Source organism: Pagrus major, chromosome 12 (assembly GCF_040436345.1).
Source record: "Pagrus major chromosome 12, Pma_NU_1.0".
NCBI classification, from domain to species: domain Eukaryota; kingdom Metazoa; phylum Chordata; class Actinopteri; order Spariformes; family Sparidae; genus Pagrus; species Pagrus major.
Window position 1 is genome coordinate 24,546,264 of NC_133226.1, and position 13,065 is coordinate 24,559,328.

Here is a 13,065-nt window from a genome sequence, read left to right on the forward strand (position 1 = left end):
GTCAACAAACACGCCGCATGCCAAGAAAATGGAGGCAGTGCAGTGGATGGGCATCATTATGTTTTAAATCACTTTCTGCAGGGAACACTAGCTGCTGGTACTTCTTGTACCCCTTTACCCGGGCTCGGTTAAGATTGGCAGAGTTAAGCTTTTTTGAATTTGCTGAATTTAATGTTTTTCTTTTTCTTTCTTTCTGAAGAATGCAGCCACATTTTACAGACTGAACTCACATTTGGCTGTAATCGAGTCACAATCATCAGATGAGGTTCGGTCCATATACACCTTATCATCACATCTGTTTCTCCTTATCCAGAATAATATCAGGCAGATTGCAAGTCAATGGCGGGTTTAAACGGCTCCTGCTCCTGTTCGCATGTTTGGACTGACCAACTGTCGATAAACCCTGTTTTGAATAACAGAGACAAAAACTTTGTTTTAACTTTAAGCTGCTCTAAGTTTCTGGTATCCAATCAGGACAGAGAACTCCACTAAAGACAGTCCTGTCTGCTCGGGGGGAAGACGCCGAGAGCAGGATCCTCCTGTACTGGTACCAAAGAGAGCTGCCCTGAAAAAAAAAAAAAAGAAAGTAGCCGTGCAAATGCGGCGACTTAGAGAAGAGGGAGGGGATTGCTAACTGCAAGACGGACAGGAAGTTAGCTACAGTGACGACAGCGCGTACAGCAGCTTTGATTGCCTGAGTCCGTGCTGAAGTCCATGGGTTGCATGACTAATCCTTTGCATCGCCTATAGATAAGGCACATAATGACAGAGCATAATTGTATTGCCTAATCGTCCTGCTGGGGGACACTTAACACACTCTATTATTCTTTACTTTTCTTACTGTCGACAAATCCCATCAAAAGACCAAAGCCCAAAATGTGTCTGCTTCTAGCTTATTAAAGAGCTAAATATCTTGTGTCACAGCATGTTTGGTAAAATGAAAAGTAACATGAAACGTGACTCAAACTGGATTAAATATGTGTTATTAAATATTGAGAATTCATGGCAGCAGGATGTCTCGAAAGAATCCTACTGTTTACAGGATGAAGAATCACACACTAACACCTGTTGGCAGGGTCATTTAGTTTTGTTTTTTTACCCCCCACACATATTCTTTAGAGGAAACAGTGAGTTTTGAGTGATGTGTGGTTTGGTTAGGTGTGTGTTTGGGGCTGGATGGGACGTCTGAGGACAGTATCTCCTCCGAATCTCATCAGTTTGGCGGCGAAACCTTTAGTCACATAACCTCTTCAAAGTGAGTCACTCTGACATCTCAGTGGGGACTGCTCTCATTTAAATTCACCACGTCATCGCACATCCAGCCAACACTGATCATCTAGGGGGGAAAGCACAGTTTGTTTCCAACCCTACACGTTGTCCTGCATCGAACTGCTTTTCTCTGTAACACTACTACTACTATTCAGTTTTATACTATAAAACTGAATAATTAATGCGGCAGCAACGATAACGGTGATAAAGGAATCTACCAAATGTCGAGCCGATACTTGCGTTTGCATCCAAAACAGAAATGGACTTCCACTTGCCGCGGTGCAACAGTGCAACGAAGTCAGGATGTCCAAGAGCTGAGAGGAGCTACTTCTACAGTGGATTCTTTCCAACTCAGAAACCCTGCTGCTGTCAGAGCTGAGAGGGGCTTCGCTGCTGTCAGGTGTGGATTCATGTCACTTTGAGGATCTACTATTTCCTTATGGGAATCCAATGCAAACAGTACAGAGATGAATACTTCAAATATTCACAGGCACAGTGGGACAGCCAGGCAGTCAGAGATATTCATGGCTGTGCTTGATACTTAAACATGTATGCACACAGCTGCAGAGACATATTGACACCACCATCCCCTCTCCACCCCTAAATATTATAATCAGGCCATAAACACGTAATGTGAACGTGACATGAGATTCTAGGTGCTGTATCGTAGGCAACCGGTTTCAGTTTTTTGTAGATGCCTCACCTCTCATCCAAGAGGCTTCTTCAGTTCTAACTAACTGGAGGGGAGTTGCAGGCGATTATACTCTGTGTGGGAGTGTCCTTACAGAGTCGTTAGGGCCACTTGTGGGTCGTTGACCCAACCGGCCTTCATGTGGGTTGCTAGGGCTAGGTGAGCCCAGGTGTGGATGGTAAGTAGCTGGTTTTGAGCCCTCTGAAGGATCCTTGTGGCCCCGTGTCCTTTCACGGTGGAACCCAGGCGTAAGCTCTTAGGGAATTATCCTGTGTTGCCTGCGTCTCAAGTTAAAAGGCAGGTGGTTCCTGTAATCAGCCAGCTTTCTGGATGTTCTGTCATACTCCCCATACTTCCAATTGAAGGGCATTCCTCCCAAAACCCTAAGTGAAACACGTCCAGTTGCCTATGACCAGCTATATTGGATACAGCAGTCAGTAACTGGCACACTGACCTCTGTCAGAATAAAAACACATGTGTTAGTGATATATCATTGCAGGTATCATATCATCTTTCAGTCTGGTGATAGTTCAACTCATCAGACAGATATATCAGATATCTTAACAACAAAATGCTAATTGTAAGATCTGTGATTTCTTAACAGATCGCCAAAAGCACCGTAGCCCACACAAGAATTGCATCACAACAAAAACAAGGATATATTACATAATGAATATACATGGGCATTTACAGAAGACATCTTTTGTGATGAGCACTGATGCTTTTTGTTGTTTTCGTAGCTGTACTCTGGTTCAGTGCAGATGCCTTTGATGAAATGTCAAGGCTGTGCAACGCTCACTTGCCGCCGGCTACTTTGTTGTAGCTTGTCCTGACTGTAGCTCTTCGGAGCAGAAGGAGTAGAAACCTGCACAGAGCTACACTTCGAGGAGGATTAAGCAGAGTATATGAACATGTGGGCATAATCCTAAATGTGCAGGTCTGTTTTTCTTGTTTTTTTTATGTTACTCTATTTGTTTCTTCACATTTATAATCATATTATACACATCAGAGAACCAGCTCAGAGAATATGTGAAACACTGTCCATGGTGCTGAACTGTGTTTACTGGTTGGTCAACTAATCTGAATATTGCACACTTTTACCGACTCTTAGGTAGCCTGAGGGTCTGAACTGTATTTCAAGCGGTGATCATTAATAAATCAAACATTCCTTGGAACCTGAGCGTCATTTTCATTGCAAAATAGTTTTTAGAGCCCAATTGCTAATCAATTCCTTAAAGATTTATTTTAATTAATTAACTCCTGGATCCAAACTACAAACTGAGCCACAAAGGGGGATTAGGGTGTCATATCCTGCTCCCTTAGAGAGTGGAATGACATCAGGTCAGGTAGTTCAGCTGTGAGGACAGGAGTGGGTCGAACTGATGCCGTTTTATGGACATCTTAAAAAAATGCCAGTAAAGGAAAAGGCCTAGGGTTGAAGTGACAAGGCTGCACAGCCAGTGACTGCATTTCAGGATTTTGTCAGAAAACCACTGCATATTTTTGGCGAGATCTCGGGACATCTCCAGCTGGTTTGTGGCAACAAAAACGGGCATTTTAAGCAAAAACATGATGTTTTCCTAACCCTAACCAAGTGTTTTTTGTGCCTTACCAGAGCATAAGCACAACAGTGTGACAAGAGAAAAGTTTAAAATTGAATCTAAAGAAAAATAAAGTTGCAGCATAAAGAAACGTACATTTTGAACTTATCTGTGGTTTTGCAGAAAAACATACTTTTCCAACATTTCGTTCTGGCGATGGGGTTGCATTGCATTCAATGATAGAGAAAGTAAACAAGATATATTTATTCTCCTGCATTCTCACATCGATAAATTCAAGCCTTCAGTGTGAGCCTTATGTATATCCCACAGTCCAGCGTGCTGTCACTGAATCTGCTTTGTGCGACGGCTAATGAAAAGGTCTGCATTTTCAATTAACTCCCTATACCCAAAAAGATTATTCCCTCAATAATTCATGCGCATGTTTTATTTTCTTTAAAACTTTAAGATGCACACTGACTTTTGATTAGTTTTTCGTAAACACATTCTTTCTCTTGCTCATCTAGGTTGTAAAAAAAAAAAAAAAATCTCAACAATGAGCTGTAATCCCTGACAGACAGCTGACTGAACTGGACACCTGTTCCCAGGAGGCTCAGTGAGAAATAATGAGAACGGGAGCAGCGGAGGAGCTCCACAGCCACAGCGGGGTTGACGTAATCGCCATAACAACCTTGTGCCGGATGCTGACTTCACCATGTTTAACAGCAAAATAAAAAAAAAAACATAGAGCTCATACATAATTATCTCTTATTATGGACACTTTCACAGTGATTGTGCCTAATCAACATAATAACCCAAACACATGTATCGTCTTAAAACAAAAAAAACAACACCCTTGCAATAAATATCACCTTTTAATATTCATTCTGAGCAGTGATGTTGCATTGCATCATATTGTGAGGTGCTCTTGTAATTGCGTTTTTCTCCATATAGTGCACATACAGGGGGGAAATGCTATCCAGCTCATAAATTAACTAATGACTTCCTTAACAATGGGGAACAATATTGTTTCTGTCTGTGCCGCTGCTAACTATTAATACAGAGCCAGGAGACAGGAAATTAAAATAAAGCTTGAAGAAATTATTCCACTATTGAACTTTAATACCTACTGTGAGATAACAATTCTGCAAAGATCTAAGGGACAATGTCTCTATCAATTGATTTATAATTCATCGCCCACCCACAACTCTATTTCAAGTAGCTGTTTACTGATTGCTTCAGATAATCCAGTTACGGCAAGAAAAAGTCTGGAAGGTGTTTTTTTTTCCAGGCGTAAAACTGTGAGAAACAGACGACTGACCCACTGGTGCAAATGTTCAGCACCACGGACAGCGTCTCAGCTGGTCCTGTGAAAAGCATGCCTCTCCAAAATGTTCACTTTTGAAGAGAGTACAGCCCTGCTTTCAGCTTTTTGAGATCATTTAGTGGATGTTTGAATAGTTTATGTAGCTAGGAAGAGAGGAGTTAATATGTGTTTCTGATTGTAGTATGAGGTAGTGCGTCCACTCAGAGTTGCTGTAAGGCTGGAGTTGCTCACCAGCTCACCACTTCCCACCGTCACCCTGACAGCAACCTCCAACTGTCTTGTCGAGCCAAGAAAACTGTCTCCCACAACCAGAGAAAGGACCAGACGAGCTCTGGGCATACATCCCGGTGCTGATTTTGAATTATTGATGTAAAGGTTTGGCCGGTCTCATCTAACAGGTCTTTATTTGACTTTAGGTAGACTCTAGACACAATTATGTCTTTCTGTTTAAGAGTAAAAATATAACAATTGCGCAATATATAATATAGAATAGGAGCATTATAGGTTAAAAGGGTAAAGTCACACATAATCAAACCGTTATAAAGCCAATAAAAATCCCAGTTCCTTCGAGCAAAAGTAAAACCAAAAGCTTGGAAACCCTCCTCTACCCTCCGCCCTCGTGCTCGCAGATTTATGAACCAGCTACCACGCTATCAAGTTGTTGCCACTCGCACAAAAAACATGAACACTCCGTCTTACTCTGTAATTGTACTCTGTGTACGTGAGCGGCCTTCGCTCCGTGCTTCTTGGCTACCTATGCAAGGCATGTCCGACAGGGGAATGACATAGGGTATACCGCGGCTGGTTTAAAAGCCTTCCAATGGGTTGATGCCTCGGGCCTTTCTCTGCCTCTCAGCAACACAGCCCGGTGGACCTGCAAGTCATTTCTCATGTACAGTAAAAAAAAAAAAAAAAATCCACATCTCTACCAAGGCCACTGGATAATGTGGATGAGGTGTAGCCCAGGGAAACATACTGATATCACCAGGAAGAGGTCGGGTTGAATGAATATGTGGTAAGATGGATGACAGACAGACCACACTGGGATATAATTTTACAGACTAATGGAGTCGGGCTTACAGACTGTGGGATCACGACACTGTGCAGAATACAGTGGCAGAAGGTCAAACATATAGGTAGCCAGCGATGTATGAATTATATATACAGAGAAAGAAGGACTAACTGAATATCAGACGGACAAATCTACGAAGCAAAAGTACAGATTGGCCGGACAGGTAGACAGTCGAGCCACGCCTCATTTCTCTCACCGTTGGAGCAGCCCTTGAGACGGGCCCCTCTGACCGGTGCCCTCTGCAGGTCGGCCTTGACGCGAGCTTTCAGGCCCACGTTCTCCTTCTGCATGGCGTTGAGAGCGTCGCTCACCGAGTTCACGACCTTCACCATGTTGATCTGGCTGTCGGACAGCAGCTGCAACACACACAGAGGGAGAAGAGAATGCACATTTACATTTATGAGCAGCGTCATCATACCAAACATCAAGCTTTTTATACTTTAAATCACTTCTGACCATTTCTCAGAGTCAGTCAGAGGGTTTTTACAACCTCACGGACAGGCAGTGCTCTCCATTTATTTCACAACATTATAAAAAATGGCCTATCAGACACGTAAAACTTTATTTAAATTGATCCTATTTATGGCTGCCGTTTATTTGAGTGTAACGATTTAATATGTTTACAGTCTCTATTTAGTAGCTAGCATTGTCTTGAATTCACAGGAAGCAATGAATGCATGTACAGGACAGAATTTGCAAGGCAGAAGACGACAGAGGCATATATCGCTCGTCATTTTTTTGCATGAGTCATGTCAGGAAGTAACGTGAAAGAGCAGAATGACCTTTCCCAGAAGACATGAAAGAAATAAGGCAAACACATGAATTTCTTGTCTTCTTCAGCTGTATATCAAAGCACATTTGTTTTGTCCCCCCAGTGATAAATAGCCATATCACTTCAAACAGAAGTCTGGGAGTTATATTATAAAGTTCTTAGCGTTATCATCAGCAAGCACAGGTGTTCAAATCCAGCAGAACACAAACTTGAGGATTAAGACTTTAAGATAAGTAATCCAAAACATTTTTTTTTTGCCTTTGATTTTCTGTCAGAGTTACATCATATTTGCAAAGCAATGCGCCTGCAAGAAGGGACTAATTCTCCCCTTCAGACAGCACGAGGATGATCCAGCATTTGACATGTTGGAGCACTCAATCACAACTCCGGTTTTTAACCTTTAACCCTCGTAAACACTTGACCCCTTAGAGCAGAGTTACCCTTTAAGAGCCTCATACGTCATCAGCTCTCAAGCGTATATGTCAGGGGTACCCAAACCTTTTCCCTTCGAGGGCCAAAACTGAAAGTTAATGGTGGGCAACGAGCCAAAAGCAAACACCTTCTGTGTTTTATTGTTATTATGCAAAATGGTGCTAGAGTTCCAGGTCCCTTTAATTGATTGACTTCCTGCACAAAGATGAGAAAAGTTCTGAATAACAATAAGGGATGCACCACCAAAAAAAACCAGCATAAACATTATTTTATTACATTTTTTTATGAGAAACATCTGCCGGGCCAAAGTGAACCTTATGGTGGGCAACTTTGAGCAGCCCTGGCTTCTATAAACAGACATTTTCAATATGCTGTCTTCATCTGTGGTGATTGCTCTTGCTTCCTGGCATTATCACGATGTCATTTGTCATTTATCTGACGGAGATACAAAAGGATAGGCGCTCGCCATTCGTGCACAACTTCACGCAACCAATCAAGTCATCAAATAGGTTTGCCTGGCCACTGGAGAGATTTGTAGGCTAACGTTAGCAACCCGTGCTCCTCCCCTGGTGTCATAGGCCATCAAAGGGGGGCGGGGAACGCAACATGTAAATACGTCAAAATGTGGGACTGTCATGCACAAATCAGCAAAAACAATGTAACATTAGCTAGCTAGTCATTTAGCTATCGAGCCATCAGCAGACTAGTAGCGATTGTTTTATGCTTATTGTGCAGAAGAGGATCATAACACGTTGAAACAGAAACACATCGCCCTGCACCTCTATCACAATAAGAACCGGGACGCCTGACCCATTAGAGTGAACATGCAAACTGGAGGGGTCAGGCTAAGTCAGGGTAGAGTCTTTAAAAATGTTTCACAATGTCCGTGTCTTTTTATTCCATGCTAGTGGCTTGTGGGTGCAGTGCTTTTCTCAGCAGCCAACTCACAATACAAGAGCATCCTTGAACACATCTGCAAGGACAGTTAACACAGTAGGCTCGACTGTATGACCATGTGATGACAATGTGACTTTGAAAATATAAGTTAAGGGCGGGGGGGTGGAGGTTGAGCATAAAATTAAAACCGAGGGCTAAAAGCAATGTATTTGGTATTCTTCGGAAATTGTACTAATGTATCTCAGTTTGTAGTTAATGGGCTGAAACATACAGTGCGTAACCGCTGGTACAGTGTAGACCTTTAGGGACCTTTAGAAACACACAGGTGCAAAGAGACCACACGGTACCCTATCCCATAATGCACTCTGGCCAGTGCTGTGAAACACGAAGAGCCCTGTGGGAAGGCTGGTGATGAATGTGTGTGCTAGGACCAGCAGAGAGCAGGGTAACCTCTCTGATCTGCTGTGGTCACTTCCTTACCTGCAGCCCTTTGTGTGCTGTACATGGTAGAAAGGTCGTTTTCACATACCGGCCTACTTAGCCGACGCCTATGCACAGCCAGGTGTTGGGCCCCATATGTATACAATTGCTACACTTTTGCAGGTATGAGAAATATTCATGCTCCTCTTATTCCCTTTCTTTCATCCTCCTCCATCCTCTTTTTATCCCTATACACACTCACAAAACACACACATGACCTGCAGCGCTCCAAGACGTATATAAGGGGGTTCAGAGTTTTCTATCAAAGGTATGTCTTTGCAGCTATATTCAGGTGTTAAAACTGCATTAGGTAGAACCCCCAGTGGCCTTTCCCTGGCCTCAATAACTATGCAACACACCTCTGAGGCACAGCGAGCTGCAATGCAATCACATTACACGGGCACTGGGGCTTTAACCCACACACACAGAGACAGAAACAACACATTTATGTACATGCCCACATGCAAGTACAAAGACAACCATACGCACACGCGTCCACACGCTCCAGAAGTGACCCACTGTGCTGAGCAGATAGAGCAAAGAAAACTGGGTTTTCTGCTTTGTGAGTGTGTTATTGTTCAAGAAGACAGTTTTTTCGTGTATGTGTGGAGGGGTGAGGCAGAGGTTTTGGTGTTTTTCATAGGGAAGACTTTTTATCTTTAAGTTTCCCTCTGACTGTGTTGCATCTCGTGTGTAAATTTGTCTTTCAGTGTTGTAATTTCATCAAAGTACACACTATATATTTGTCACTGTGTGTGTGTTGTGTGTGTGTGTGTGTTTGTTCAGAGGGAAAGACAAAAGCAGAGGAGTCTTAATTCCAAGCTTTGACTGACACATCAATTAGGATCATGGTGTAATTAGCTCTCATTAGGCAGCCTTAACACAAGGAGCCATGTTTTAGTGAGACAAGCTTTAAACACAAGCAAGGGCGGATTTTTCATTCCACTGAAAGGAGGGACAACAAACAGAAAGATTTCACCAGAGCAGCTCCTAAAGGGGACACTGAAGGTACATAAAGAAGAAATGCTGATGACTACCACTAAACTATACTGGATAACTGTAAGGTCAGTAACTTATCGGTTGTTCCAGCATGTTTAAAGATGCAGTCTACCAATATTGTGGCCGCGTTGACTCCCAAGAAGGAAGGAAGTGACCTCTTGGATGCCCCTACGGTAGATGAAACATGATAAGATGCCCTCTTGGTTGCCTTTCCAGTGGACAAATAGTGGACCGGTGCCACCCTGCATACATGTGGTGCCCCTTTTTTCCCCCTGCCCCTCAAACATCCTGAGTCCGCCACTGGGTCAGCCACATCCACCAAAATGAAATGAAAGGGGTTAGATTAAATCAAAAATATGGTTTAATGTTCTGACGTGTCTAAACTTAACTGCACTGAATATGACACACAACAAAGGTTGTGCTTTTGTTGGCCTTCATCTGATGTCCAGCACGAGGTAGAGCTATGCTCCCCTGCGGGGGTAAAGTCACAGGGCAGAGAGGAGTTGCCAGGCTGGAACTGGCGAGTTTAAAAAAAGTCACTCAGTCACCATCTGCTTAATACGACATCTTCACCTCGCAGACAGCGGCTGTCCAGTCAACTGGAGCCTGGAGGAGCTAATGGGAGAAGTGAGAGGAGCCGTCGAGAATTCGGGCTCTCTTTACCCCTGACTGGTGAAGCCCTCGCAAGTTTGAAAGTGATTTAAACCCTTAGGCACATTTGTACTATTCGAGGACTTCACTTATAAGAAGGGCAGTTCAAAGCCCTTATTTCTGATCTTGTTTTATTTGATTGGAAACGCTTTTAACTATACTGTAATTCCATCTGTTTACTACTCTTGTATTTATTTATTCTATTCTTCTTTACACTACGTACCTTTTTATTTCCCTAATTGCATTTACTCAAAAGTATGTTTATCTTGTATCTTAACTTTTAGCTCATGTCGTGGTTTTTGTAGAGGCCATTAGAAATGAGGGTACATCCTCATTGGGGTTTTTTGAATCTTGACTGGTAAACAGACTATAATGTTGTTTATGCTAAATGATGAGGTCTACTTCACTGAAATGGTACCGTGTCACTCGATTTCCTGTTTCTCAGTCAAAATGTAAATATTGTTGAATTACTTCTCCAGTTTGGCTCAGAGGCGTCCTACTAGAAATGAAACAATTAGCCGATATATTAATTAGTACATCAACAGATAATTAATCTACTTTTCACAATAGATTTATTGTTTCAGTCCTCTTCAAGCAAAGTTATCTTTGTTATGGTGCCAGAATGAACAGTTTTCTCTGTGACAAAACAAATAAATGCATCACCCTCGTGTAGACGACATTTCAAAGACCAAACGATTCATCAATTAACTGAAAACAATGACTTACAGATTAAGCGGTGATGAAAGCAATCATTTCTTGAGGCCCTGCGTCCTACACTGTGGCAGATCTCAGAAATAAAACCTGCCAGTTGCCAGGTTGGAAAAAATAAATTCATCAAGTTGATCCCAGAAGTCCGCAGGGTACGGTCACACTGACTGTTAACCTCAACCTCTGTTATTGTGTTGCAGCCGTTTAGCTCCCAGCCACCTCTCTGCTCAGATCTTCACATCCTGCATTTTGGGAGAACTCCACATTTATTTTCACCTTTTGGCAGCTGTGATACAGACTCACATCATCATCCGACTGGACCTCGAGAGTAACTGGGTGGCTAATTGTTTTCCCTGCGTGTTGTTTCCTCCGACGTCGACAGGCTGCAGCTGAATCTGACTTTTTTAAAACCCAGAGAGTAAACTCTTCTCGATCGATACATACTTGACTTGAATCTTGTAGTGCCTCACTTACTGTATCCCCTCTGATTAAACAGTCAGAGATCCTCGATATATAAGAGGCCTCTGAAGCAAAGAAACAATGAATAAAAGATTACCCAGATGAGTGACAGAACCTTCACACACACACAGGGAGTGTTTTTCTTAGAAAAATCAGACTCATCTCATACAGAGCGTCTCTGATCTTTGACCAGGCTTTTGATTCAGTCCACGTGTGGTTTAGTGCGTGGAGGGAGTCCAGCTGTGCAATTAAAGCACAACTGGAATTAAATAACTGGCACATACTGGCCATATGTCTCTTTTGAGTGATGGTCCCTTATTAATTATATATTTCATTTTGTGTAATTGTGCCACTTGATATTACACATTTTACTTCCATAATATATATTTTTATTAAAGGGTCTCTGAGTAACATTGACCTGTGGACGATTTGTTTAAGTGGTTTCATGCTGCTGGGTTCAGGAATTCTTTGTGAAGTGCGTCGTCTCAGTCCCTGTCTCCACCCCGCTAACAGAGAGCAACAGTAGCTAACATCAGTTTAGAAACAGTCCACAAAGACAAACAACCAACTTTCAGCTCAACACAGAAGTTCCAACGAGCCCCTTTAAACAAAAACAATATCCATTTCTTTCATTTATTCTGCAGTTTTGAAGTCATCTCAGAAGTTTGTATTGTAAGTAAATGGCTTATTGTTATTTTATATTTCTGTAATTAGAAGATAACATGTTTTTTGGCTATTTTTAAGTGCCTTTGTACTCTACACACAATGCAGAACAATGCAAATGTAAAGCATTGTTCTGCATTGTTTCAGTGGTTTGGACTCTCCATAACACTGTTATTCTTTATTCCTTTGAATTTGTGAGCTGGATCTTTTGAAGCTATTAATTAAATTAAGTCCCCATATTTTATGTGACTTTTATCATTATCCATCCTTATTGAAGTTATTTGTATCCTCTCCCCAGCTGAAATGCTACGGCAGGCACTCTTGCTAGTTCTACTCGTTCAAGTCCTCGGAGGGCTTTTTGTCAACCAGAATGAACATCTTGAGGCAATACGGTTTTCTATTCCTCACAAGCAGAGGTTCGGCCATAGATCCTTTCACAGAGGTTGTGCATGTCACTCCGTCCAAAGCATTAATATTCCACAGGCACATAATTCATTTTAAAGTGTGACCTGTGGTTCAAGGAAATCAGTAAGTCACGCTCCTCCTCGCAGCCTTTTTGTCGTCAGACATTGTGGAAAACTCAAGTCAGCTGAATATGCGAAACTATGTTTTGGACTTCTGCTATGGGGAATTGAGCCCTTCCTTCATTTTTTTTTATGCTGAAGGGGCATGTGTGTACAGGTCATAAAACCTGCATGCACACCCCAGATAGGGGGCTTTATACATGGTTGAATAAGAGCTACTTGTAATGTAATTCATACCACTGTCAAAGGTCTGCACTTGTTACCATGAAAAAGTTAAACTGAGACAGTGACCTGAGAGCCACTGAGGAGACTGTACCAAAATGTGATGTGGAGGTACAGTACATTGGATTGTGTGTTGAATTTACATAAACTGTGAACTTGGCTCGTGTCCCTTTCTATAAATACAGCCACACTTTTATTTCACTGTCAACAAATGGCAAAAGAAAACAGTACAATTAATTTTAAATAGACTTTGACATGCAGCTATGTCAGTGAGGCAAATGCAAATGTCAGGAATTTATTGCTTTGTAAGGTGGTGACAGACTAGTCAAACAAAAACGCAGACATTATTAGTTATCTAGAG

General features: G+C 42.1%; 1 protein-coding gene across 3 annotated transcripts in view; it reads right to left on the reverse strand.

Annotated features, from left to right (window-relative positions):
- The window catches only part of fibcd1b (fibrinogen C domain containing 1b), a 114,546-nt gene that overhangs the window by 60,243 nt on the left and 41,238 nt on the right, over positions 1-13,065 (reverse strand). For all 3 annotated transcript variants that reach the window (XM_073477376.1, XM_073477375.1, XM_073477374.1), the window contains one exon: positions 6,094-6,253. In XM_073477376.1, the coding sequence (XP_073333477.1) occupies positions 6,094-6,253 (160 nt within the window). The remainder of the gene's footprint in view (positions 1-6,093; positions 6,254-13,065) is intronic.